This window comes from Mustela nivalis (assembly GCF_964662115.1).
Source record: "Mustela nivalis genome assembly, chromosome: 17".
Lineage (NCBI taxonomy): Eukaryota > Metazoa > Chordata > Mammalia > Carnivora > Mustelidae > Mustela > Mustela nivalis.
In genome coordinates, this window is record NC_139036.1 from 3,806,234 (window position 1) to 3,833,941 (window position 27,708).

General features: G+C 58.4%; 3 protein-coding genes across 12 annotated transcripts; 2 read left to right on the plus strand and 1 right to left on the minus strand.

Moving 5' to 3' along the window:
* Positions 1–7: 7 nt before the first annotated feature.
* On the plus strand, positions 8–9,476 carry CHRNB1 (cholinergic receptor nicotinic beta 1 subunit). 4 transcript variants are annotated; one of them, XM_082708007.1, is made up of 11 exons: positions 8–129; positions 218–357; positions 982–1,026; positions 1,550–1,659; positions 1,762–1,870; positions 2,168–2,315; positions 2,639–2,848; positions 5,837–6,060; positions 6,486–6,667; positions 6,991–7,138; positions 7,428–9,476. In XM_082708007.1, exons 1-11 carry the CDS (start codon positions 69–71, stop codon positions 7,566–7,568), a joined length of 1,518 nt encoding a protein of 505 aa, XP_082564133.1. In that variant the 5' UTR covers positions 8–68; the 3' UTR covers positions 7,569–9,476. The 4 variants fall into 4 exon arrangements, with proteins under 4 accessions (XP_082564133.1, XP_082564134.1, XP_082564135.1 ...); XM_082708008.1 differs by having other exon boundaries at positions 9–129; positions 5,903–6,060; XM_082708009.1 differs by lacking the exons at positions 8–129; positions 218–357 and adding an exon at positions 492–566.
* A 323-nt stretch (positions 9,477–9,799) lies between these two features.
* Positions 9,800–27,678, minus strand: ZBTB4 (zinc finger and BTB domain containing 4). Of its 7 annotated transcripts, none has more exons than XM_082708001.1 (6): positions 23,959–24,086; positions 21,517–21,565; positions 16,139–16,229; positions 15,820–15,889; positions 14,283–15,376; positions 9,800–13,620 (listed from the first exon to the last, which is right to left on the minus strand). In XM_082708001.1, the coding sequence occupies exons 5-6, from the start codon at positions 15,365–15,367 to the stop codon at positions 11,664–11,666; spliced, it is 3,042 nt and encodes a 1,013-aa protein (XP_082564127.1). In that variant the 5' UTR covers positions 15,368–15,376; positions 15,820–15,889; positions 16,139–16,229; positions 21,517–21,565; positions 23,959–24,086; the 3' UTR covers positions 9,800–11,663. The 7 variants fall into 7 exon arrangements, with proteins under 7 accessions (XP_082564127.1, XP_082564128.1, XP_082564129.1 ...); XM_082708002.1 differs by lacking the exon at positions 23,959–24,086 and adding an exon at positions 23,388–23,520; XM_082708003.1 differs by lacking the exons at positions 21,517–21,565; positions 23,959–24,086 and adding an exon at positions 27,629–27,678.
* Positions 25,187–26,879, plus strand: SLC35G6 (solute carrier family 35 member G6). The gene is made up of 2 exons (XM_082708011.1): positions 25,187–25,268; positions 25,752–26,879. Exons 1-2 carry the CDS (start codon positions 25,266–25,268, stop codon positions 26,763–26,765), a joined length of 1,017 nt encoding a protein of 338 aa, XP_082564137.1. The 5' UTR covers positions 25,187–25,265; the 3' UTR covers positions 26,766–26,879.
* Positions 27,679–27,708: the final 30 nt, after the last annotated feature.

Below are 27,708 nucleotides of genomic sequence, written 5' to 3' on the forward strand. Positions count from 1 at the left end.
CCTGGGCGTCTCGTCACTTCCCCTGCGCTGGCGAGCCGAGCGAACTCACTGAGCAACGCGGCCGGGCTATGACCCCAGAGGCGCTGCTGCTGCTGGTGCTGGGGGCGCTGGGGGCGCCGCTCGCCCCGGGTACGTCTGGGCCTCGGGGTGGTGGCAGTGACGGGGCCAGGGGTCATGACCGGGCACGGTGGCTTCACTTCTAGCTCTCCTCCTCCAGGCGTCCGCGGCACGGAGGCGGAGGGCCGGCTCCGCGAGAAACTCTTCTCTGGCTATGACAGCTCGGTGCGACCGGCGCGGGAGGTGGGGGACCGTGTCGGGGTCGGCATTGGCCTCACCCTGGCGCAACTCATCAGCCTGGTGAGGGCGCACGCCGGGGTTGAGGTCAGGCCGGCGGGACCGGCTGGGGGCGTGGCTTGGGGCGGGGCGGGAGCGAGGGCCGTCTGGGGGCGGGGCATGGCGCGAGGCCAGGCCGGGAGATGGACGGGCGGTTGGCGGAGATTGGGTCGAAATCGGACCCGTGGACAAGCTGTGGGCGTGGCTGCTGGACGGGCCGCGGGTCGAGCGGGGTAGGGCGAGGAACCCTGAAGGGAAGCCGGGGTCGCGGGACTGGCTGGGGGGCGGGACTTTAGGCGGGGTCGCAGGCTGGGGCGGAGCTTGGCTCCGGATCCGCTGCGAAACTACAGCTGGAGGAGATTCAGCGCGGGGTGAGTTACGGGATGGGGGTGGGGCCCGGGGCGGGGCCAGGGTGAAGGCCGGTCGGGGGGCGAGCGGCTGGCAGCCGGATTGGCTGGCGCTGTAGACCGCCGGAAGTTTCTGAGGTAGAGGCGGGGCTCAAACCAACGCAGCATCTAGGGGGAGGGGCTTGGAGCCAAGAGAGGGGGACTCTGGAAAACGGGGGTTTCCAGATAGACCTTGACCCGCCGAACCCCTTCATTTCTCTTTGCTCACGTCACCTGTACCCTTTAAACTTTTCCCTTCTAGAACGAGAAGGATGAGGAGATGAGCACAAAGGTGTACTTAGACCTGGTATGCAGACCCCACGGGGTGGGAGAGGGCGTCCCGTCCCGCTGCCTTCCCAATTTCCTCCCATGTCCGGCTCGGTAAGAGCAGTTCCTGCATCACGACCTCAGAAAACGGAACGGAAACGGAAGCTTCAGGAAACAATACCTATCTTTACTCTGGGAGCTGCATTCCACGCATTCCTTACTCTATTTTTTTTTTAAACACTGTTTTGGGGCCACTAATTTGATTTCTGATCCACTAAAGGGTCGCGAACTGCAGCTTCAAAACCACTGTTTCAGTGGCTAGCTAGTGCAATCTCCTCATTTTTACAGACCAAAAATTTGGGGTCCAGGGCGAGGGAAGGAGAAATTAATTGACGAGTTCCCAGCGAGTAAAGGTGCAGTCGGAACCAGAACCCCGACTTCTGAACCATAGCCCAGGCCTGATGGCTCCCCTTCCCTGCCCTCCCTACCCGGCTTCCTGCGGACATCCCACGTCCCCTTCCGGGCTCCAGCCCCCGACAGCCCCTCAGCCTCTGCTCCCACAGGAGTGGACTGACTACAGGCTGAGCTGGGACCCCGCGCAGCACGAGGGCATCGATTCACTCCGCATCACGGCTGAATCCGTGTGGCTTCCGGACATTGTGCTCCTGAACAAGTAGGCTCTTCCCTAAGACCCGGAGGTGGGCGGGGTCTCTGGGGAGGCGGGGCCTCCTGAGGGCGGGGTCTGATTCCCGCTGACAAGGTTCCTCCCCCGCAGCAATGACGGGAATTTTGACGTTGCCCTGGACGTGAACGTCGTGGTGTCTTCCAATGGTTCCGTGCGCTGGCAGCCTCCAGGACTCTACCGTAGCAGCTGCAGCATCCAGGTGCCCGGCCTTCCCCTGGGAACCCTGCTTCCCCAGCGACTCCCGTCCCTACTCCATCATCCCTCATAACCTTCCCATGGCGCCCATCCTCCTGATTGGCGTGGTTTCACCTTCTGTGCCCACGATCGCTGACCTGCAGTGTTTCTCAGTGACCTCGCTTCCGTTGCCCATAGCCTCCCTTAATAACCTTCCAATTCATCTGTGACCTTATGTCCCTGTGACCTGCCTAATGACCTCCCAAGGCCCCCAGCCGCGAACAGCTCTCTGGCAGCTGCGGTGACTCCCCGCTCCATCCAGGTCACCTACTTCCCGTTCGACTGGCAGAACTGCACCATGGTGTTCAGCTCCTACGGCTATGACAGCTCAGAGGTCAGCCTGCGGACCGGCTTGGGTCCCGACAAGCAGGAGCGGCAGGAAGTGCACATTCATGAGGGGACCTTCATTGGTGAGTGGGCATGGTTCCCCCACCCATGGGCTCTATGATTTCCAGTTTCTAAGAGGTTGATAAATACCCTCCTAAAGCAGTGCCTGCTACGACCCTGTGGGGTTGGCAAATTAAGTGGGATTCTCTACATTTCACAGATAAGGAAGTGGAGACTCATTCAAGTTCATCAGAGATGGGCTGCCCCGCCCAGTGTCCACAGCTAGTGTCTTATCCCATCAGCCACTCCCAGGTCTAGGATGTGGCAGAGCAAGCCATATCGGGCGACAGTAAGGACAGGTCCCATATCTGTGTCCCTTTCTTCTCTCCCCTCTCTTTCCTCCCAGAGAATGGCCAATGGGAAATTATCCACAAGCCTTCTCGGCTAATCCAGCCTCCCACAGATCCTAAGGGAGGCGGGGAAGGACAGCGCGAAGAAGTCACCTTCTACCTCATCATTCGCCGGAAGCCTCTCTTCTACCTGGTCAACGTCATTGCCCCATGCATCCTCATCACTCTTCTAGCCATCTTCGTCTTCTACCTGCCACCAGATGCAGGTAAGGGAGGAAGAGCCCACAACCCACCTTCTTACCAGTTGCTTGGCTTCCTGTTGCAATCCAGGCAAGGTTTTTGGGCCAGCCCAAGCCATCATGGATTGTGCTGCAGCAATCTTGCCCAGGTTTTCCCTTCAGCCAGAGGCTTTTCCTGAATCAGGTTTTCCCTCCAACCTCAGGGTGGGGGTGCGGTGGGGTGGGGGGCTCTGCAGCCCAGGTCTCTCCATCTAGGAACTCCTGAACCCTTTTCTGCAGCCCAGGTCTGTTGATCTAGGAACTCCAGAACCCTATCCTCCAGAATCCTAAAATACCATCCTTGGAACCCACCAATTCCTGGGGTTACACAATGCTCCCTTTCACTTTCCCCAGTCCTGGTATCCACCCCCCACACCCCCCTGTTATTTTTCAGACACCTACTAGCCCTTTGGAGATTCCTTTAGAAATAACAGCAACATTTCTCTAGGAGGAAGCATAATGTAGTTACAGAGTAACCTTGGGCAAATTCCTTCCTATTGGTCCCCACTTAATAGGATTATTTTGAGGATTAATTGAGTTAATAGAACTATGCCTGGTACCAAGTAAATTCTATGTAAGTGTTTGTATTATTTTTACTATTTTTGAGCACTTGCTATAAGTAGTACAATGAACATGTTACATATAACTCAATTCCTTTTTTTTAAATTTATTTTATAAGGGGGGAGGGGCAGAGAGAGAGAATCTCAAGCAGACTCTGGGCTCAGCACAGAGCCAGACACAGGTCTCGATCTCATGACCCAGAGACCACGACCCCCCAGAAATCAAAGAGTCAGTCCCTTAACCGACTGCACCAGCCAGGCACTCCTACATTAACTCAATTCTAATCTTTAGAACAACTCTGTGAGGTGAGTGCTGAATTGTCTTCCCCTTTTACAGAGGAGGTCATAGTAGCTGAGAGAGTTTAAGTCATTTGCCCCAGTTTCAGCTACAGTCAGAGATGGGTAGCATCTGGATTCTAACTCTGGTTGGTGCCGGTCTGATTCCCAGACTGGAATCCTTAACTCTGTCATTTAAAGTATGCTTTCCTTCTCTCTGGCATCGAATTCTCTGTCTAGGGAAGGAAAGTGATCCAGCTCTAGAACAATCTTCCAAATGTAACTTCTCCTTCCTCCCAGAGCAAGGCAAACCTTGGGGTTATATTATAGAACTTAAGTAGAGTAGACCATAAAAGTTTTTTATTTCAATGCCTTCCTTGAAGTTTGAGGTGCCTGTTTTATGTCCCGGGAATAATCAGCCACCTGACATCTCCTTATGTACTTTGCTTCGTTTTTAGATCCTTCAAATTGCTATTTAGGTGCTAAAATGGGCTACAGGGGTTGGTCTGTTCATTCATGCAATGGTATTTGTTTAGTATCTGTCATGTGCTAGGCACTGGGGCTCCATCTGTGAATAAAAGAGACAAAACTCCTTGCCCTTGTGGAGTTTACATTCTAGTGGGGAGACTATCAATAAAGCAAATACATCTATTAGATAGTATATTAGAAGACGACGGGTCCTAAGGAGGAACATAAAGTAGGAAGAGTGGTAGAGAGGATGAGACTGGGAGCTTGGGTTATAATTTAAAATAGAATAGGGGGCACCTGGGCGGCCCAGTTGGTTCAGTGCTTGATTCTTGATTTCTCCTTAGGTCATACCTTGGGGTGTGAGATCAGCCCCAAGACAGGCTCCATGCTGGGTGTGGAGCCTGCTTAAGATTGTCTCTCTCTTGGGCGCCTGTGTGGCTCAGTTGGTGAAAGGACTGCCTTGGGCTCAGGTCATGATCTTGGGAGTCCCAGGATTGAGTCTCGCATTGAGTCCCGCATCGGGGTCCCAGCTCCATGGGGAGTCCGCTTCTCCCTCTGACCTTCTCAGCTCTCTCTCTCACTCTCTCTTTCAAATAAATAAATAAAATCTTAAAAAAAAAAAAGATGATTTTCTCCCTCTCCCTCTCTAAATAAATAAATAAATAAAATTAAAATAGAACGGTCAAGGGCCCCTGGCTGGCTCATTCGGTACAGTACATGACTCCTGATCTCAGGGCTGTGAGTTCAAGCCCTCTGCTGAGTGTAGAGATTACTTAAAATTTTAAGAAAAAAATAGAATGGCCAGCGAATGCCTCAATAAAAAGGAAATATTTGACCAATATTTGAAGGAAGAGTTGAAGGGGATGAGAGAATGACCCTGGCAGATAGATATCTGAAGGAACATGTACCAAGCGCAGTTAACAATGAATGCAAAGGCCCAGAAGTGGGAGTGAGTCTTGCATATTCAAGAGCGAGCCAGGATAATTGAATGAAGGAAGCCTGGAGAAAAACAGTAGGCGATAAAGTCAAAGAGATAATGGGAAGAAGGCCTTGTCCAACACAGTCCAACATAGTCAAACACGCCGAGGTCTGGCTTTGATGCTCAGGAAGATGCAAGCCACAGGAAGGTTTGGAGAAAAGTGATACGATCTGATTTACATTTTAACAAGCTCAATCTGGCAGCTCGGTTGAGAACAGTCAGCAGGGGGAAGTAGGATGAAGCGAAGAGACCTTTATAAAAACTCAGATCTGAGTTCGTGGTGGTGTTTTGTAGGGATATATTTTGAAGGTGGAGCCAGTAGGGTTTGCTGTGGATTGGATATGGGATAAGAAAGAGTGAAGAGAGTTGAGAATGACTGACAGGATTTTGGCCTGCCCCAGGATTGGTCATTCATGAAATGAGCCTGTGGGAGGGGCTGGTGATCAGGGGATTCGGTTTGGGACAGGTTTAAGATGTCTACTGGACATTGAAGCCGAGACGTTCAATTAGCAGGTGGCTATAAATCTGGGGTTTGGAAGAGTAAGTCCGGGCTGGAGGTATAATTGTAGGAGTCATCTGCGTGCACTTGCAAAGCCTGTGCTTGTGTGGGCTGGAAATACGGTCACTGATTAGGCCACGGAAATTGCCTTCTGGCAAAGCCTGACCCTTCTGCCTTCCTCTCTGCCCCATAAGGAGAGAAGATGGGGCTCTCGATCTTTGCCCTGTTGACCCTTACCGTGTTCCTGTTGCTGCTGGCAGACAAAGTTCCTGAGACTTCCCTATCTGTCCCCATCATTATCAAGTACCTCATGTTTACCATGGTCCTCGTCACTTTCTCCGTCATCCTCAGCGTCGTTGTCCTCAACCTGCATCATCGCTCACCGCACACCCACCAAATGCCCGCTTGGGTCCGCCAGGTAAGATGGACCTCGATGTTAACCCTGGGTGCTAGCGTTCGCTGTTCTGTGCCCGTATCGCCCCTGCAGCCCTCCTACCGCCTTCAACCACCCCTTTCTCAGACCCGAGGGAGAACTACAGCTCCTGGGGTGGAGCGTCTTGGTGCCGAGGCCTGTTGGGTGTTGAAACCTTGCGCAGTCGACACTGTCATGTCCTAGATCCCATCTTTCCTTCGTCAGCACTGCCCATCCTGGGTTCCAGGGACGCATTCCCAGGGTCTGCAACCCACTTCCGAGCTCTTGAGGCTGTGTGGCTCGCCGGGACGCGCTCACGCAGGCGCGGGGATGGGCGGGTGGATGGGGTCGACCGGCGGCTTCCCCTCGGATCTGAGACCGGGAGCGCGCCCCCCCCCCGCCCCCCGCCAACTCGCCTTTCTACTCTGCAGATCTTCATCCACAAACTCCCTCTGTACCTGGGTCTGAAGAGGCCCAAACCCGAGAGAGACCTGATGCCGGAGCCACCTCCTGTGGCCCTCCGGGATTCTCCAGGAAGTGGCTGGGGTCGGGGAACAGATGAATATTTCATCAGGAAGCCACCGAACGATTTTCTCTTCCCCAAAACCAACAGGTAGCACTCACTCCCCGTCGCCTACAAGTAAGAGAGAGCGGGAACTACAGTTCCCAGAAGACTGTGCAGAGGCAGGCAGCTTGAGGTCCCGGAAGATGCCCTTGAGGTTCATGGGAATTGTAGTACCTCGTTCCGCCGCCTACTTTGCGGAAAGGCGGAAACTAAAGCGTAGAAAGATGGGAGGAATTGCGGAAGGCTGGAGAGGTCGCCGCTGGCTGGGAGAGCCTAACGGGCCTTCTCACGGTTTGAAAACTGACAAGAGTGTTGGAGGAGGGAGTCGGGACGGAGCCTAGAGCGTGGCCCAAATGTCCCGCCTCTTCCAGGTTCCAGCCTGAGCTGTCAGCCCCGGACCTGCGGCGACTTATCGACGGTCCGACCCGGACTGTGGGCCTGCCTCCCGAGCTACGGGAGGTCGTTTCCTCGATCGGCTACATCGCCCGCCAGCTGCAGGAACAGGAGGACCACGACGCGGTAAGTCCAATGGCGGTGGAGCAGGGCAGGGCCTGGGTGGCCTTGGCTCCACCCGCAGACCTCGGCTCCGCCCCCAGCACCCGTTTTGCTTCTGATTGGAAGCTTGCCTCCCTTGGTCCCGCCCCCTGTGTTTCGACTGGCTCCTCGCCCCATCCGTCGCCCGCAGTTTCGTTTTCCTCCGTCTTGCGGCCCGGCCCTGTCTCTGAGCGGCAGGACTAGGGCAAGGGTACAGGGCAGGCCTTCCCTGGGGGTCTGGAGCTCAGGCACAGTTTACTCTGCCTACCCCCAGCTGAAGGAAGACTGGCAGTTTGTGGCCATGGTAGTGGATCGACTTTTCCTGTGGACCTTCATCATCTTCACGAGCGTTGGGACCCTCGTCATCTTCCTGGACGCCTCGTACCACTTGCCCCCCGCCGACCCCTTTCCTTGAGGACAGAGGGCCAAGACGCGAGTCCTCGGCCAGCTGAGCTGAGAGAGGGCAGTACTCCCAAGCTGAGAGCGGGCAGTACTGCCCCTTTCTCCCTCTCAACTCCACTAGGAATCCAGGCTTCGCACATCATTGCCTCTCTAGGGAGAGCGCCCAAGGGGGACGGGGTGGAATGAAGCCTTGGGCCCCAACAGAAATGCACTATCAGTTTATTTATTCTTTGGTTTCTTGTAGAAGTTTCTTTGGATATCAACGCTAGGTTGCCGGGAAAATGGAACAAAGAATGAGAAGTAGATTGTACGCTCTAGGAGGGCAGGGATTGTGTCTTGTTCGCTGTAATATCTCCAGCACCTGGCACTGGGCCTGACCTATGGGATAGTAGGTGCTTCACAGTCGAGTGATTAAGGATTTTTTCTTTCCTGGAAGGAAGTACACCTGTTATTATCAGTGCTTATGTTTGCATGTTGAGATTAGTGTCATTCTCTTTGTTTTTACTTTTCCGTAATTTATGGTTTTGTAGTAAGTGAAAGGATGCATTTGAGGGGAGAAAAGAGCACTTTAAAAAACTTCATTCAGGTTCCAGCTTTGGTGCTCAAACTTTAGATAGGTACTAAATCGCTCTGGGCCTGAGATTCCAGGACTGTAAAATGGAGCTAAGAATAGTATCTGTCCCCAAGTCTGACGGTCATATGAGATGGGAGCTCTACCCAGTACACATCAGAGGTTGCAAACTGATGTGTTTGTGTGACCAGTGTTGTTGACCTGCACAATTTTTAGTGTGAGTTAGCTACTTTAAAAATTCGGATATTGCACAGAGAAGTTTGTATTTCTGGCTTCTCTCGAGGAAAAAAAATTAAAACTGGTAACACCAGACCCGATTCCCCTGTTGGCAGCAATCTGCTAGGGCCATTTGAGTGGGGCTGCCCACCCTGGTCAAGGTATTTGTTCCAGAATTCCTCAAACCGGCCCCCCACCCCCACCCCCGCCCCGCCCTGCCCAGTGGACCAGCTTGGCTTATTTTACCTGCCCATCCCTCCAAAACATTAGACAAAATTAAGGGGAGGGGCATGGTGATAAGCAGTTGAAGACAATGAGCGGCCAGGAGTAGAAAAAGAAAAGGTGGTCATATCTCACGACCATCCCTCATTTTATGCCCACTGCTTTTCGATTTGGAGAACGAGTGGTGCCAGGTGTAGCAGACAGTAGGATCCTGTGCCCAGCAGGCTGTGCGAACTGGGCTGAGTTAATGTGTCTGCCTGGAGGTCAGACCAAAGTCAGCTCGAGCACTAGCGACTGCAGCCGTTACAGGGAGGTGCGCGGGGTCCCCAAGCCCTTAACCTCCTCGGCAGCTGGAGGCTGTGCTCTCAGGGATCATCCAGCCAGCTCCCAAGGGGGGACAAGGGAAGCACATCTCCGTCCAGCCCGCTGCCAGCCCCGCAAAGAACTGCACTTGGCATCTCACTGCGGAGCACAGTTTGTCTGTCTTGTTGGTTTATTGGCCTAGAGAGTTGGACACACACACAGATGCGGAGATAAATATTGGTCAGTTTCTCTAAATCTGGGTCCTCACTACATATAGAACTACAGTCTGTAGGATTCTAAACCTTGCGTGCTGTGGCACAGAGCCAGTGGCCTTTCCACTCCACCATCACCCTTCTCCCCAGGGAGCACCGGGAAAGAGGGCACAAACTGACAAGACTTGAATCATTTTCCAAAGACGAAATTGCAAAATCCCAAATTTCCAATGTCTGAAATTCACAATATTAAGTTCCCCAGCTCGGATACACGTATTTTGATCTCCAATTTGCCACAACCTCATTTGTTGCCCAGAACCACCAAATTCTGGAAGCTAGTTTCCTAAATCATATTTGCCAAAAAAATAAATGCCTGCAATCTCAGTTCTCCCAAAAATGTCCGTGGTTTTGGAATTTTGACCTGTTCTGAAACACAAATCCCCCGGTCTGTCCTCAACTCCTTCCGTTTCCTGTGCCTTTTTGCCTCAGAGGAGTGCAGGTTAAGGATAGAGGGGAGCTGTCATCGCGTCTGCCCCCTACCTCCAAGGCTTCTGTCTCTCTTGTGGTTCCGCTGTGTGTGTGTGCGTGTGTGTGTGTGTGTGTGTGTATATATGTGTGTGTATATATATATATATATAAAATTTGTGTGTAGATATATATATATATATGTATTCTTTATTATGTTTTTTTCGCAGTTTTTCTAAAGTGCCAGAAACGAGATTTGTGGGAACTTTTTAGTGATTTTTTTTTTTGCATTTTCCCATTTTAAGCATTTTACCCCCTTAAAAATTGGAACTTGGTACATTCAGTAGGAAACTCCACTCGGACTGTGGCCAAGACCAGGAAAAGTGCAAAGAGACAGAGGAGGAGAGAAGGAATGACACTCCTCCATGGTTAACATTCAGGAGCCTGTCAAAAACCTCCCCCTTCCTATAGACTCAGAGGGTAAGACGAGGCAGGAGGATGCTCCTGGTCCTTCCCCCAAGCTCACCTCCCTCCAAAAGCCATGATCTTGCCCTTTTAGCCGAGAAAGAGGGCAGCCATCTTGGCCCCGGAAAACAGTAGCTAGGATAAAGCTCCCATCTAAATGGTGGCAGCCTTTCCCCGTTTTAAACTGCACTCCTCTAATTCCCATTTACCAGATTTGCTCCCCCAAACTGGCTCTCCCCTTGTGAGCTGTTTTTTTTTTGGGGGGGGGGGTTGGGAAACGTTCATCCAATCACAGAGTGGGGATGCCCGGTCGTCAAAGAGAATTAGGAGCAAACATTTCTTCAACTCCCCCGCTGGAAGGAAACATATGGACCCCTGACCAGGGTTAACTAGTGCAAATTAGGGATCAGGGACTGTTTAAGGTCCCTGCACCCCATCCCTAGGCTGGGATCTTTGGGTGTGGGGAACTGAGTCAAAGATGGGGTGTAAGGTGCTATTCTGGAGGAAAAGTTGGTGGGGATACCCCAAAGCCCACCAAGGGAGTAGGATGGTTCCCCAAAAACCACCTGGAGTGAATGGTGAGGAAACGACACTGGGGAAGATGGAGGTAAAGGTAAGGATGGGAGGTCATGTGCAAATCTTGGGCTTAGCCACCCATCCAACCCCCATCACTTTTCTGGCTATTTGGTCTAGTCTGGGAGAAACCATCAGGAAGCAAAAACAAAAAAAAAAAAAGGGAGAAAGTAGATTCCCTTCCCCATCCCATATGGAGCTCCTCCCCACTGACCCCCAAATCTGATTTAGCCCAGAAGAGGCCATAGGTAGAGGCAGGAAGAGGTGCGATCTGCTCACCTCTTTGCCTTGGAAGAATCTGGAGCTCACTGGATTTGGGGGTCAAGATAGGGCCAAGATTCATGCTGCCCTGGGCTGGGAAAGTACTCAGCCGTGGAACAGACGGTAGCCCTCCCGGCAACACCTCCTTGACCTGAATCGGAAGAGGCCATCTCCAGAGTAGGAGAGCGAGGAGCAATATGGAAGACCCAAAGGCATGGGAGCCCAGGAAGGCATGGCATCGTCATGTGAAGGAGACAGGGACACAGAAACCCACCCCTGGAGAGAATGGAACCAGAAGCCATGCTCCCAGATGGGCAGGGGTCAGGTATCACAATGGTCTGGTCCAGGCCCTGGGCCACAAAGAATGGAATGTGCTAGGAAGCGTCTAGGCAGGGGCTTAGAGAAAGCTTCAGAATGAGGGGAGGTCACTAGGTGAGAGAGATGGTTTCCCCCCGGGTTTACCAATCAGGAGGGTGGGTTAGACATTCAGAGCTGGTGGGGGCCGTGAGTAGAGAGATTCATGTAAGTATATTGCTCAGTTGCCCCGAGGGCTGGAGAAAGGATGGGAGCTGGCCCTGCCCCTCACGGAGGCCATTCCCTGGAGGAGAACTGAGAGGGGAACCACCCAAGATCCCTTCCCAGGAGATGGGAAAACTACAATCTCACACAAAGCAGCCTGACCCCTGAGCTCCAGGGGCCCCCAAGTCCCTGCACAAGAGTGTGGAGGGGCTCCCAAGGGGCAGGGAAGCCAGGGAGCTGGTAGTGGCAGGGGGTTCAGGGAGGGTGGCATCTGGTGAAAGGGGGGAGGTGGGCCCAGAGCTCACCCCACATCTCCCTTCTGGGTTCTCTCAAGCCCTGCCCTTTCCCCTTCTCCCTTAGGGGGGACAGGTGGGGGAAGGGTCGGGGGAGGTGGGGTTGGGGGAGTAGGGGGCGCGGCTTGAGGATTGACTGCGTAGCCAAAGACCCCCGGAAGGAAGGGAAGGGCCCCCCCACCCTTCTCATCAGGTAGGACCATGTTAAGAGCAACCGGGAGAGCAGCCAGGTTGCTAAAGTTGTAAGGGTAGGCGGCAAGGAGCTGAGGGCCATATACCAGCGGGTAGGGTTCTGGGTAGAAGGTGACTTTGGCAGCCCCCATCCCCTCCACGCGGTCCCCCTCCCCAGCGCCCACCGGCCCCTCACTGCCAGCTTTGCCCCTCCCGCCGCCAGGTTCCCTGCCGCTCCCGATCAGAGCTAGGGGAAATTCCTGCACCGGCGGATAGGCATAGGTGCCCCCTCCCGCCACAAGCGGGGGCTCCTCACCCCCCGAGATGACAGGGTCCTGCAGAGAGGCGGCCTCGGGCGCTCCCTCCGCGGCAGCCGCGGCGCTCCCGCCCCCGGCCTCCCCGCTGGACGAGGACACCTGCATCTCTTGGGGAGCCTCCTCCTTGACATCCGCGGCTCTGGCGCCAGCGCTGCCCTTGGAGTAGGCGATGACGGGCGTGGGGGTGCCCCCGGGCCGCTCGGCCGCATGCCTCTGCCCGTGGCGGCTCAGGGCGGCCGCCGTCTTGCACACCTTGGCGCAGTGTGGGCAAGCGAAGCGGCTGGAGGGCCTGCGGCCGCCGCGGGCCCCATGCGCGCTGCCGCCGTGCGCCTCCTGGTGCTTGCGCAGCTTCCGCACGGTGGCGAAGGTCTGGGCGCAGTCCCCGCAGCGGTGCCTCCGCTCGGCCCGGGCGCGCCCCGCGGGGCCCTCGGCGGCCGGCGCGTCCTCCCAGCTCCTGCGCTCCGGTTTCTGCCTCCAGCGCGGCGGCCGGCGGCCTCGGGGCAGCGCGCCGCCCCCGCCGCTGCCCGCGCCCGCCGCCCCAGCCTTGCGCTTGGGCTTGTAGGAGTAGTAGGGCCGCCAGAGCTGGTCCTCCCCGCCGGCCCGCGATTCCTCGTCGTCGTCGTCGTCGTCGTCGTCGTCCTCGTCCTCGTCGTCGTCGTCGTCCTCGCTCTCCTCCACCTCCTCCCCGCTCAGCTCCCCGGGGCGCAGGTCAGTCTCTGAGATGCGGCGCTTGACAATGGCCTCCTCACCGATGCGCACAGTGATCTGACACAGTGGAGGTGCGGCCTGGAGCTGAGAGGGGCCCCGGCCAGGCCCCGCAGGGGGACCCCCACCCCCGCCAATCCCGCCGGCTGGCTTGGCCGTGTAGGTCAGAGTCCTTCCAGCCCGTGGGTTGCGGCCCTTGGCCTCCTCCGTGGCGGTGGCCGGGCCCGCGGCGGTGGCCGGGCTGCCCACGGTGGTGGGGCTGCTCGGCGTGGCTGCAGGTTGGGGGGGAGGCGGTGGGTACTCACGTTTTTTGGGGGGCCTCGGGGGTGCAGTGTAAGTGATGACCGAGGCGGCTTGGGCTCCCCCCGCGGTGGCCGGCCCCCCCCCTGCTCCACCACTGCTGCTGCGCCCATGAACAATGACCGAGGGAGCAGGGTGGGCAAATGCTATGACGGAGGGCGGGGGGCCGGGCTGCGGGGCGGGAGGGGGCCCGGGCTGGGGGCTGGCAGGCATGGCTACCGGGGCCGGTGTGCTGAGGCTTGGAGAGAGGGGGGCGTCGGGGGCGGCCTGGCTATAGGTCTTGTAGGGCCGCTTGGCAGCCCGCATGGGAAGCAGGCGGTACAGCTTGAGGGTATTAAGCTTGGGCTTGTAGCCTCCATTGGGTGTCTTCTCACTGGCTAAGAGCCCGGGGCTAATGCCGTGGAAGGCTCGCTGGTGGGTCTTCAGGTTATAGTAAGTGACAAAGGTCTCCCAGCAGAAGATGCATTGGTACCTGGGCCGGGACAGCAGGGAACAGGGCGGGGAGAGAAACATAGGAGTCAGGGGGCCCTGAAGCCAGGTCTCAGCTGCCCTAATCCTACGACTCCCCCACCTGGGTGCTTGCCCTCGTTTCATGCCACTGGTCCCATCCTGCCAGCCTCTCCAGAGGTACAGCCCTAACTCGGTGACCCCACCAGCTGTGAGGTGCTGGGCCCCAGGGGGTCTGTCTGCGAACCGGGAATAATCACGCGCCTGGCCTAACCCCCGGAGCCTTCTCTGAAGCCCCGCTGACGGATGGGGGGTGTCTCACGAGCAAGGACAGGTGGGGGGAAGACACCTTACAACTCCCACTGGTCCTGCCTGCGCCCTCCACCATCTCCTCCTACGGGGGCAGCTTCCTCTTTCCTGGCTGGGGGACCTTCCCCAGCGCACCAGCCCGGACCCCCAGACACCCAGAGGTGCCAGTGAGCATCAGGGGGAGGGAGAGCCCAGGCTGGAGGGAGGTGGCTGCACCCATGGGGAGGAGCTGGTGACCAGGGGTGAGGGGGTGAGCAGTCAGGATTCCCACCACTTACTGGGTCCAGCTCGCACAGTAGTCTGCGGCCAGGACCCCATCCCCACAGCCCCCCACCCTCCCCCACCCCACCGCGCCTGGCCGCCTGGCCGGTGGCTCACCTGCGCTCCCCAGTGTGCCACACCTCGTGCTTGGTCCGGTACTCCGCCAGCGCGAACACCTTCTCGCAGTAGCGACACGGGTACTTCCTGCGCCACGAGTGCACGTTGCTGTGCCGCTTCAGGCTGGACAGCGTCACGTAGGAGCGCTCGCAGGCGGCGCACACGTACAGCACGTGGCCCCCCACCACCTTCACCACGTGCTCGGGGCCGCCGCGGAAGCCCACTGGCGTCGGCAGGGCCGAGGCATCCACGCCGGCAGGACCGCTGGGGGCTGAGCCCCCGGAGGCCAGCCCCGCAGTACCCCGGGTGCCGGCCCCACGGCGGCACTGCGCCTCATGGGTCTGCAGCCGTTTGGGATGGATGAAGCTTTTCCCGCAGCGCGGGCAGGGGAGGGGCCGACGGGACAGGGGGGCCTGCGAGTCAGAGGCCTGGGCCTCAGCCCGGTCTCCCTCCCACTCCCCGGCAGGCCTCGGCCCTGGCCCAAAGCTGTCATCTTCGGGCTGTGAGGTGGCCATGGGCGCTGGGGCAGGAGGTACCCAGGCATCGCCTCCCTCCCCCAGGCCCTGCAGGCGGGAGATGCCCAGACGCCGCCCCAGAGCTCCGATCTCTGCCACCGCTGCCCCGTCCCCTCCGCCGCCAGGTAGAGCAAGCCGGGCACTATAGATGAAGTTGAGGACATCAGAGAAGGCAGCTGCGGGGACCCCTGGCAGCTCCAGGACCCGGGGTGGGGAGGAAGTGGGGGGTGAGGCCGGAGGGGGGGAAGAGGAGGAAGAAGAAGAAGAGGAGGAAGAAGAAGAGGAGGAGGAGGAGGAAGAGGAGGAAGAGGAGGAGGAGGCAGCTGTGGTGGTGGCCGGGTTAGGGGCAGAGCCCCCAGTAACTGGTGGGAGGGGGAGTGGAGCTGAAGCAAGCAGGGCCTCTCTGAAGAAAGGACTGGAAGCAGCCAGGACACTGCGGTGAGCAGGGAACTTGGTGTCTCCAGCTATGAGGGTGACGTCACAGAAGAGGCCTCGGAGCCGCTGCTCATTGAGCTGACGCAGGACAGCGGGGGCATGTGACGGGTCCGTCACCTCCGCTGGAGGGGGCATGGCGCCAGCCTGGACAGGGGAGAAGAGGCCCGGGGAGGACGTCAGAGGCCCCGGGGGAGGTGGAGAGGGCCTCTGACACCAGGGAGATGACTTGGGAGGGCAGGGGGCGGGGATCTGTTGGTCAGAGACTGAAGAAAGTGACAAACTTCCGGCCGCAGAAGGCAGGGGTTGACCTTAGCCACGCTCACCTGGCCAGCATCCAGCCCTAGCACACCAAACACCCGGGGCTGGAGGAGGCCAGGGCTGGCTCAGGTCAAGATGAAGGTCAACAGGTCAAAGGCCCCAAAGTCGCAGACCAGAGGCATCAGCAGTGGTCACCTCTCTCCCTCCGGGAAGAGGATGCTGCCCCGCACACGACTACTGACCACTTCGCCGGGCTCCACAGCCTCGGAAAACTGCCCTGTGTCCAGTCCCCCCTCTTCCCCGGGCTGTGGGCCCTCACGCCGCCTCACCTGAGGGCACAGCCAACATGGAGCAGAGCGGGGGAGGCTCAGCGAGTCCCTTCTACGGGGCCTCTTCCTTCTGGGGAGACACAAACCGTGCTCTCAGGAGCGGAGCTGGCACGGAAGGGACCCCGGGGGGAGGGGGTGGCGTAGGATGTGGGGTCAAGGACGGACGCCCGGGCTGCTGGGCTGAACCCTCCCAGGGGGGCCCGTCCGGTTCTGGGTTGCCGCCTCTGGCCCGAGCTAGAGGTCACACTCTTCAGTGGGCAGTCCTGTTCTGCCGGCCTGAGAAGTACCAGCACAAGACAATCTGCACGTTTCGATTCACCTCCACACGACGCAGCAGCGTAGCGCAGTCCCATAGGTCCAGGGAAGCCTCTTGGATCGCTCTCAAGTCCCTTTGGCCCAATCTTCCGGGGCTCAAAGAAAATCAAAGATTTGCATGTTGTCTTTCATTATAATCACCTCATTTGCATATCAAAACAGATTTCCTAGAGCTTTTTTATTGGGCCCAACTGCCAGACAGTGGATCTAGCAGAGGACCTGCACGCACGCACGCACGCCCACACACACAAGCACACCCCAGCCCCGTGTATCCTGGAGGAGCTTTCTGGTGCCTGGGGACCAGCAGGGACCACAGACTGACTAAGACATACATACGCCAGCTTGTTCCCATCTCTGGAGGGCACTGGAAAGGCCACCAGAGCCAGCATGAAGCAGCTTGGGTCCCTCTCCTTACTCTGAACGCTGGTGGCTTTGGGATTTTGGCTTAAAAAGGAGGAAGGGAAACACAATCTCTGAGCTCAGCTCTTGCTAGAGGGCCCTCCGAAAGGAACAGCGGGCGAGCCCAATGTGAGCTGTGGCAGTCACTGCACAGAAAATCCCGCACAGCCACTTCCCCGGTGGTGGGTACCCTCGGGACTCCGGGGTCTCATTTCTCATCGGAAGATGTGGGTTCCAGGGCCATACAGTCGCACACAGCTGGGAGTAACAGGGGCCTGCTGAGCACAGGCCCCTCTTGTCTACCGTCCAGGAAACCCCAGAATCCTCTCCTTCCCCATGCCCTGGGCCACATGTGCCCTCTGAGCTACCGTGCAGCGGGAGTTCCTCATAAATCCCCCCTTTCCACCAAAACCCCTCTATTAGTCATACCATCTGGGCCACAAGGCCTCCCTGCCACAACCCATGTCATGTTCCCGAAAAGATGGCTCTGATTCCTCTCCTGAAGCAGGAGGAAGGTGGTAAAGAGGGTGCTGTTCAAAAACTCCCAACACCCCAAGTGTGAGGCACACACCAACATGGGTCAGGTGCTCCCCCAAGCTCCCCCAAGATCGCAGGTGGGCCGGGAATCCTACAGAAGCTGCCCCGCGTGCAGGCCTGTGTCCAGCTTTGGGGATAGAGTGAGGAAAGAGGGAGAGGGCTCCCCCCTTCCTGGGCCACTGGGACCCCCAAGAGCTAAGTGCTTCACTTGCAAGACCCTCTGCTCCTCATCACTACTCTAAAGGGAGTGACTCGGCTTCCCCATCGTAGAGGTTTTAAGTCATCTCCACTCCCAACATGGGGCTCCAACTCACAACCCTGAGGTCAAGAGTCGCGCGCTCCACTGACTGAGCCGGCCAGGTGCCCCAGCTTCCCATTTTAAACGGACAGCCTGGGGGGCTCAGTCGGTTGGGCATCCGCCTTCGGTTCAGGTCATGATCCCAGGGTCCTGGGATCGAGCCCCGCATTGGGCTCCCAGCTCAGCAGGGAGCCTGCTTCTCCCTCTGCCTCTGCCTGCTGCTCCCCTGCTTGTGCTCACTCTCTCATGTGCTCTCATTAATAAATAAAATCTTTAAAAAAAAGGGGGGGGGACAGCCTGAAGCTAGAGATGTCGGGTAGCTGGCCCAAGAATGCATGACCAGCGAGTAGCCTGGCTGGGATCTGCTATGGGGAAGTCTGGCTAGGAAGCTTGTTTTCTTCACTGGAACTGTGTTCACCAGGAAGGAGGACAGGTTTCTAGCTGTGATATTATGACCCTGTAGGAAATAGGTGTATTTTGTCTGCATCCCTATTCCTGACACAGTGCTCCTAAAATTCTTATAATTTCCCAAGTGACAGAGGGGCTAGGAGCAGCTTTTGTGCTAATATCTGGTCTTTGACCCTGGTCCCTGACACAGAACTCCTAAATCCTCTGGAATTTCCTGGGTGACAGGAGCATCTTTTGTTCTCAGTGAGGTGACCTGGGTGGTCTCCCGGAGAGTTTCAGGGTGAGGGCAGTTCACCCCCAAGACCTAGCCATGTTTAGAAGCTTGGGGCTTTCAGCTCACTGCCATCCTTCGTGGAGGGGCCAGGGGCCGGGGACCGAGTTCATAACTGACCATGCCTACGTGCTGAAGCCTCCACCACGGGGTTTGGAGAGCCTCTGGGTCAGTGGCCGCATTCACCTGCCAGGAGGGCGGTGTACCCTAGCTGGCAGAGACAGGAGGGCCTGAACTCAGGACCTTTCCAGACTTCAGCATTTGTAGCTTGTTATTTGGCTACAATATTATCATGCAATTTTCATGCAGTAAACCAGTCAACCCAAGTAAGCATCTCCCCCAGTTCTACCGGCCATTCTAGCAAATTCTTGAAGCTGAAGAGAGGGTCATGGGGAACCCCGACGTAGAGCTGGCAGGCCAGAAGTATGGGAGGCCCAGACTCATGGCTGACATCTGGAGTGGGCCGGCTCAGGGGACTGAGTCCTTCATCTGCGGGATCGGACTATACCTCTAGGGAGACAGTGTCAGAATTGAGTCGAATTGTGGGACCCCCAGCTGGCGTCCAAGAATTGGTCCAGGTGCGAAAACCCCCCACGTTTGTTCTCAGAAGTAGAGAAGTAGTTCTCTAGTAGAGAACCAGTGGTGTTTCGTTTGTTTGTTTGTTTAACAGCAGTCGCTATTAACCTATTTACCTGCCCATCTAGTACCTTTTGTGAAAATCAGAGGAAGGGAAAAAAATTCGAAGAGGGACCCTTTCCTCCAGAGGAGGTAGCAGGCCTGCACGAGGGCGCACAGTGGAGGCTCACCTCCAGCCCTGCACTCCCCCCGCCCCCGGTCGGCCAGGCCTGCCCACCTGCTCAGGCACGTGGCCTTGGCACCTACTGCCCCATGGCTGGGTACTGACAGCCAAGGTACCTGCACGAGGCCTGTCAGGGCTCCTGAGAACCACGGAGGTCCGAATCCCTCCCGGCCCTTAGAGATCCCCCCAAAACATCATCATGGTCCCTGTAGCTGTTATTTAGGAAAATCCTTGTGTGACGAGCACAGTGCAAAGCATTTTATTTGCATCGACTCATGTCAACACTCAACAGGACTCCGGACAGCCACAGTGCGGTCTGTCATCGACCCCACTGTACAGATGAGTAAACGGAGGCTTGCCAAACTCCTCACCGCAAAGGGGAGAGGATGCAGTGGTGGGGCCATCTGACACCCCCACCCCATCTCCCTGCTAACCAAGCCGGGGTCGGGACCCAGCTCGCCAGAGTTCAACTGCCCGTCGCTGACAACTACCCTACGGGGTTTTATGGGAGGTGAAGACAGGAGTTTTGTGAGCCTGGGCAAGTTCCCTAACCTCTCCCTCTCTCTCAGGTTCTTTGTCTGTAAGGTGGAATAATGCGTCGTTCGCTTCGGAGGGCTGTCTATAGAGATCAAGCGAGCTCCTGACAGGGAGTACCTAGTACAGTACTTGGTACTCAGTTAAGTGCTCAGCAAACGCTATAGCTCTTATTATTATCTTGGAACTCAGTCCCGGAAAGTAGTGGGGGGATGTGGTAAAGAAGAGGAGGCAGAAATCAAGCTCAGGGCAGGTTGGTGGCTCTGTGGTTTTTTGTTTTTTATTTGTTTTCACGGTTTCCCCGTTCTTGACTGGCTATGTGACCTGAGAGGTGTGACGGAGGGGGTGCTCTGAGCGCCTCCTGCTGTTCCCTCTGCCTGAAATGTTCTTCCTCGGATAGCCCCACGCCTCGCTGCCCCACCTCCTTGAAGCCTTGCCCCAAGTCCTCTTCTCCAGGAGGCCTTCCTGGCCGCCCACACCTCCCTACACTTCCTAGCCCTCTCCTCTCCTTCCCTCCTTGGCACTTAGTGAAACATACTGCTCGTTTCTCTCTGGAACGTAAGCTCCGAGGGAGGGAGGTATCCCCTACTTGCTCACTGCTGTCGCTGTGGCTGAGACTGGGGCCCGTGTGTAATGGGAGAATTCAAAAACATTTGGGGGAATGAATGGATCTGTCTTTTTCAAAGTCATCCCAGGGTCTGTCTGCCCTCCGGGAAGACGCCAGCCTCAGTGCAGACCGACCAGCCAGCAGCTGGAGAGGAGGAGGACGACACCACCACGATCGGGGCACGTACACTTTGCCCGATATGCTCCCAGGGTTTTTGCGTGGATTGTCGCACCGCACGATTTCCTCTAAGGTTGGTATTTATATCATCCCAATTTTACAGATCCGAAAACTGAGCCTCGTGGGGCGCGGGGGGGTGGGAAGGCCCAGCTGAAGGTCATGAAGCACACGAGCACCAGAGTCAAAATCCAGACCCGGGCTCGTGTGAACTCGGACACGAGCTCTTTCCCCTCTGACAGCCCACCAGATCCTGCTCTGAAGGGCCTAGGGGCGGCCAGCGGGTGACAGACATCACCACTAAGGTCTCACGTGCTAAGCCCTAACTGTGTCACATCTGACTCCGCCCTTTCCTTGGCTCCCCGTGTCCAGCCCTCACCAGGCTGGGTCGGACCGGCCGCCAGGCTGGGGAATGGCTCTGGAAGCCTTCCCTTCCACCCACCTCTGGCCCCAGGACTAGCTCAGGCCCAAGGTTACTCCCCTGTCTCCAGGCCTACCTCCTGGCATCCAGCCCTCCTCTTGCTAAGGGTCCCTGTCCCCAGCCGGCTCAGGCCCTATGGACCCTGGGCTCGGAAACCTTCACTGGCCCCCACTCACTCGGGGGTAAAATTCAGACGGCTCAGCCAGCCATTCAAGGGTCCAGTTCCAATCTTCCTCTCCAATCTTGCCTTGTGTTAAGACTCCCTTCAGGCGGGGCGCCTGGGTGGCTCAGTGGTTTAAGCCGCTGCCTTCAGCTCAGGTCATGATCTCAGGGTCCTGGGATTGGGTCCCGCATTGGGCTCTCTGCTCGGCGGGGAGCCTGCTTCCCTCTCTCTCTCTCTGCCTGCCTCTCCATCTACTTGTGATCTCTCTCTGTCAAATAAATAAATAAAATATTAAAAAAAAAAAAAGACTCCCTTCAGGCACCCAGGGTGCTCTCCCACCTAACGTGGCCCCTGGCTCCCCATCTTTGCCTGCACTGGCTCTCTCTCCTGCCAGAGACGAAACCTCTCTCAACCTCTTCCCGAAGCCCACCAAAATGTAATTCAAATGTCACTTCCATCGTGGCCCTCCCTGACCCATAGGCCAAGACAGTCTCTCCTGTGCCTAGCTCATCAACACGGGGTACCCCTGTGGCCAGCACTCAGCACCCAACTGTAGGTCCTCACTGCCTGGGCTGGGACCCCCCACATCACTGTCAAAACACGCTGGTCTTCTAAGCTGGCCTAGTACAGGTGCTAGGTTCTTCAGAAACGGGGGAGAAGTGTGTGTGTGTGGGGGGGGGTGGCGCACAGAGAGGCCCGCAGAAAGCTTCATTCAGAAAGGCAGCAGAGAATGGCCTGAAAGAGCACAGAATCTAGAGCTTTCTCTCTTACCAGCAAGGTGGCTTTGAGCAAATGACTTAACTTCTCTGGGTTCAGCTGTCTTCATTGGAAAAAGGGAGATGATTCGAACACCTCCTTCCACGGGGTGTTGCAAAGAGTACATGAATGAAGACGTGGAAAAGCACGGAGAGCAGGGCCCGGGACACTGTGCATGCTCGATCCGAGTTCACTGCCACTGCTATGGGCCCGGCCCTGAGAAGGGGGGCTGGCACGGGCAGAGCCCCCAGACTGGAGCTGCCGTCCAGGCACTTTCCCATGTGCCACTTATGTCCCCATCAGAAGACCAGGGCAGGGATCGAGTCCCATTTTACTTATGAGGAACCGAGGCTCCCTCAAGGCCAGAACTCTTCACATCTAGTTCAGACCCCCCTCCCCTCCAGCAGGCCATAATGGACCCGCTGTGTCTGCCTCCCACAGCGGCCAGCAGACCCCCACTCCCATGGCACCAAAGGGCCTGGCCCCAGTGCCCTCCTCACCCACTCCCTGCGCAGTACGTAAGCGCACCCCCCCCCCCCAGCCAGGCCAGGCGCAGCACACACACCTCTCACTCCTACACACACACACACACACACACACACACAGAGGTGAGGAAAACCTGTTCTGAGCAATCTGCCTCGTGAGTGAATTCCATTCCCAGACCCCTCCACAGGGGCAGGAGCTGCCCCGTGTGCGTCACAGAAGAGCAGGAAAAGCAGAGGTACGGGGTGGGGGGGGAGGGGGTAGAGAGGAGGGTGAAGCCAGAGGAGGGGACTGAAAACTTCGTGTTTCTTTTTTCCATGTCAGTGACAAGAGTCACACCCGGCCTTTACGTAAACACGGCCAAGAAGCCACCCGGGGCCAAGCTTAGTTTCCTTGCCACAGCCAGGCCTCTCCTCCCGGTGACCCTGACACGGACCCCGCACAAAGACCGGCCGGGCCACCCCAACAACACCCAGGCCTCCCGCCCGCTGCCCTTGCTCTGTCCCATATTTATCTCGCTCCCTCCTTCATAACAGATCCTCACAGCAGCCCTACACGGCCGCTCAGCCACACGGAAGGCAGGCACGCACACACGGCTCGCGCCTGATCTCCTGGGGCTGAGGCCCACATTGCCCTTGTCACGCCACCTCCCTCCCCACAAGTGTTTTCTGACCGGCTCGCCTCCCAGGCCCACAGCACAGACAGGCTCCCACAAACAACGTCACAAAAGAATCCCATAGAGAATGTTACAGACACACAACCTTGCCCTCGCCTGGCTGCCCACAATCCCATAAACACAACCTGTATGTTCCCCCAGCCCGGGGTCCACAGCCCCACAAGTACCTAGACATACCCTGGGGCCTTCTCACTTGCCACCCAGATCCTGGGGACCTGAGTTCTAGACCTGTTTCCCCCCACCGTGCAACTCACTCAACACGCAGACCCACAAACCCTGCGGGCGGGCCATCCTCGCCAACACAGGGCCACACCTCAGCAGGGCACAGAAAGGGGACCCGGACATGACACCTTCTGACCCAGAGGTACACAACAGCCCCCCCCAGACAGGCACATACCCGCCGCCCGCAGGTGCCCTCCACAGCACATACCCTAACCACGCCAGCTGCGCAGAAAACAACAGTTCATAAATAGTTCATGTGTGCGAGAAAACACATGCCAGCAGCAAACATACATAAAACCACACATCTGACAAAACTCCGCATGGATTGTGCGCTGCTTTCCTATGCGGACCTGTCACGCAGAGCCACAGGGCCACCTCTTGTAATTCTGCCCCACACCCCTGGACACCCCTCCACCAGGCTCTCTGTCCCCGTGGCTCAGGCAGGGCCCTACCCGGACCCCTGGCCGCCGGACCAGCAAACGGTGGCGCCCGGGGAGAGGTTTACCTTGCCCCACAACACAGCAGGAGACACACAATCTCCGGGACTCACAGTCACAACCCTGCCCCGACGGCACAGCGGCTCCGGGGCCCCTGCTCGCCCTGCGCACCCCGCACACCCCAACTCCGGGGCGCTGGGCGGCCCACCCCTCCCCCTCTCTGCCTGGCTCCTACGCCATCGCCCTCCCAGCAGCTTGCAGCGCCGGCCCGGGCTCACACCCGCCCCACCCCACCCCCAACCTGCCCCACGGAGGGGTGGGGGGCGCCAGGCTGCAGAATTAACCCTTCGGGAGGGGAGGGAGCGCGACCCCCTCCCCGGCCCTGGGCGATCGCGCCCCCCGGCCGTCGCCGGGTCGGACGCCGCACCGGGGCCCCCTTAGTCGCCCCCCAGCGCCGCGCGCGCCTGGAGGCGGGGCCAGACTCAGCCCCCGACCCCTGAGCCCCCAGGTCAACCCTAGAGGGGAGCGGTCGCGGCGCGGGGCGCGGCTCGGGCCCCCGCGGCGCCGGGCAGGCGGGGAGGGGGCCCGGCTGTTGGCTCCGGTCCGCCCTGGCCCTGCCCGGTTCGCCCCGGGGCCCACCTGACTGCGATGGCGCCGCGTCCGCCAGGCCCGGCTCATCCCCGTGGCCGCCCCCGGCCGCTCCGGTTTCGCCCGCCTCCAGCTCCGGCTCCGGCTCCGGCCCCGGCCCCCCCAGCGCCCGGCCCCGGCCCGGCCCCGCCGCCGCCGCCGCCGCCGCCGCTGACATCATCGGCTCCCCCCGCCCCGGTCCTACCCCCACCCCCACCCCCGGAAACAGTACCCCCCCAGCGCCGCCGCCGCCGAGAGGAGGCCGGCGCAGCGCAGCCGACACCGACGCAGGGCTCCCGGCTCAGGCTCCGGGGAGAGCGCGCCCGACGGCCTCGGCCGGGACGGATCCCGGGACGGAAACGGCGCCGCGCCGGGCCGCCGGACGGGTGGACCCCAAGCGGGCGCGGGTCTGGCCGCGGCACCCCCGCGGGCCCTTACGACCACCCGCGCCCTGGCAAAGGGACGCCCCCCCCCACCCTCACCGCCCCCCGCGCCCTGCACGCCCTTCACTCGGCGGGGCCCAGCGCCCAGGGCACGCACACCCTCTCCGCACACACACACAACATGGCAGGCTCGCGATCCGGCCCAGTGGGACCCACAGACCCAGGCTCAGCACACTCACGGGGCCGGCCCTGGACACACGCACTTGCCCACCCCCCTCCCCAGAAAGGCACAGAGCCCCCCATCAGGCTGCAGTCTAGACAGGCCCCAGCCCAACAGAAGTGACTACCGGTGCAGATGAACACGCAGCTCGAATTTTGTCCCCACCGGCAGAAACCTCCACATCTATACACTCGTGCATAAATGCAGAGGCCTTGGTGTGCGCCTCCTGGGACACCACCACCAACACACCAGGTGTGAGCACACACAGAACAAACACGCATTCCTGAAACTTCAGAGGGACAGTCCCAGAGACTCCTCCCTGGCCTTTAAAAATTCGGAGCTGGGGAGACCCTGGAGCCAGCCCTCAGAGCTCCTTCCCGCAAAACCTTTCTGAAACAAGGTGAGACATACATAAACAAAGTTACATAAAGCCAAAGAAGTCTCATCACAGGGCTACTCAGAAGGAGGGAAAGAAAAAAAAAAAAAGGAATGAGACAATCTTGGGAGTCAGACAGACATACAGCCAGCCGGGTTGGAAACAATGAGAAACTAGGCCCACCCCCACCTCAGGAAGGTTCCAGGGAAGAACCTCCCCCCCCCCTTCAGGAAGGTTCCAGGGAAGAACCCCACTCCCACTCCAGCCAGGTCACAAGGGCTGGAGCTCCGAAGGGCCCAGGGTCCCTGAGCCAGGAGTAGAGGAGGAAGTCCAAGGAAAGATGGTGAGTGTGGGGGTCAGGGAGGCATGGCCCCCTTCCCGGAGCTCCTGGCTGCTCCCTTTTGTCTCTTCCCCTCAAACTTTCCCAGCTGTCCTGGAGACACCCACAAATGAAACTCACAATGGTGTACCCAGGCATCCACGGAACCTGTGACATCATACCAATGCCCAGCATCTGAGGCTACCTTCCCGTCCCCAAACCAACAGAGCCCCCCAGGTCCTTTTTCTTCTCCTGCGAACAGCCTACCCAGAGAAACACAATACTCCGAGACCGCTTACCCCTTGCTTCCTGCTTTAGAGGCCCCAGGCCTGTACTGTACCCCCTCATCCAGTTTCGGGCCCTTTCTAGCTCCTGAGGGTTCTCAGCAAGACAGCCCGACCCCACTACTGTCCCGTGAGGTCCCAGACCCCACCCTGGCATTCACCCCACCCCCTGCTCCCCGGGGCCACGGCTGCCCTAATGCCCCAGCTCCTTTCTCCCCCACAGGCTGGCAATCACCCTTACTTCAACCTGCCCGACTTCACCCAGCCATCGCCGCCCTCCACTCCGGCCAGCCTCCCCCCGCACCAGCGCTGCCGGCCCTCCGATGCCACCAAGGGCCTGCTCGTGGCCCTGCTGGGTGGGGGCCTGCCTGCTGGCTTTGTGGGCCCCTTCTCCCGCATGGCTTACCAGGCCTCTCGCTTACCCTCGCTGGAGCTGCTCATCTGTCGCTGTCTCTTTCACCTCCCCATTGCGCTGCTACTGAAAGTGCGTGGTGACCCCCTGTTGGGACCTCCCGATGTCCGGGGCCGGGCCTGCCTCCATGCCCTGCTCAACGTCCTCAGCATTGGGTGCGCCTACAGCGCGGTTCAGGTGGTGCCTGCTGGCAATGCAGCCACGGTCCGTAAGGGCTCATCCACCGTCTGCTCTGCCCTCCTCGCCCTCTGCCTCGAGAGCCAGGGTCTCAGCGGCTACGACTGGTGTGGTCTGTTGGGCAGCACCCTGGGACTCATCATCATTGTGGGACCTGGACTAGGGACGCTGCAGGAGGGGACCACGGGCCTCTACACCGCCCTGGGCTACGTGCTTGCATTCCTGGGCGGCCTGGCACTGTCGCTGGGGCTCCTGGTCTATCGTTCCCTGGACTTCCCCTCTTGCCTGCCGACAGTGGCCTTCCTGTTTGGCTTGGTGGGGCTGGTGGGCTCGGTGCCAGGCCTCTTCATACTGCAGACCCCTGTGCTGCCCAGCGATCCTCTGAGTTGGAGCTGTGTGGGGGCCGTGGGGATCCTCGCCCTGGTCTCCTTTGTGTGCGTGAGCTATGCAGTCACGAAAGCCCACCCCGCCCTGGTGTGCGCCGTCCTGCATTCCGAGGTGGTGGTGGCCTTGATGCTGCAGTATTACGTGCTCTATGAGACCGTGGCGCCTTCTGACATCATGGGGGCAGGGGTGGTGTTGGGCAGCATCGCCATCATCACCGCCCAGAACCTCAGCTGTGAGAGGGAGGGGCAGGTGGAGGAGTGAGATCCAACCCGAGAGCCTGGGGGTTGGGGGGGCAGGGGGAAATAGAAGGAGGAGAGACTGGAATACAAACATGGGAGAAGCAGCGACCAGAAAAGAGCTAATACCGGAGAGGGACACCCCTTGGAGTCAAGGGTGGAGAGGGGCTCTGCCTAGATCTGGAACAAGCGTGGGGACCAAAACATGTGATGTCTAGGCTGGGGCTTGGGGATCAGGGCATAACTACAGGGCAAGTGAGGTCAGAGGAACCAACGGAGGGGCTGAGAGGCAGGCCTGCCATGAGCCATGGGGAGGATTTTTCCCTCAGCAGCAGAGAGAAGAAAGAGCATTGGGGCTGGAGTGTTTGGGGGTGTTTTCAGGCAAAGGGACAGAGCAAGCAGCTGGGGTCAGGGAGTGTGCCTCCCCAGCCCCCACGAGACACGGTTTCCTTCCCTCATGGTTATGCCTCCTCCACCCCCCCCCCGGGGGGGGGGTGACGTGACACTGACATCAAACAAGGATCACTCTGAATGTGGCTGTGCAGTTGGTGTCATCTCTGCTTTGGAAGGAGAGTGAAAGTCCTACTCCGCTCTCATTGGAGAATCCCTTGGGATCCCTGCCCCCCCCCGCCCCCGCCAATCTGGTTTCTGAAATATTCTGGAAGGGGATAGGATTTCCTAACGTTCAGACGCCTTGACCCTGAATCCCCCAGGACTTCTGTGTCCCACCCCGTGGCTAATCTGCTTTTCCTGGATTGTCGCGGTCCCATGATCTCTCCCGGACAGTGGCCAGCCTCCTTCCAGAGAAGGCCCCTTGAGCGGCTTGGGCCGGGGGCTCCCGGGCCAGAGTTCCGTATTGCACTCCTTGGGAGGCCAGGAGGTACCGACCCGTCCCAGGAGGCCGCTCGACAAATACCAGCTACTTCCGGACAAGCGATTGGCCTCGCCATCTTGATCGGTTCATGCAT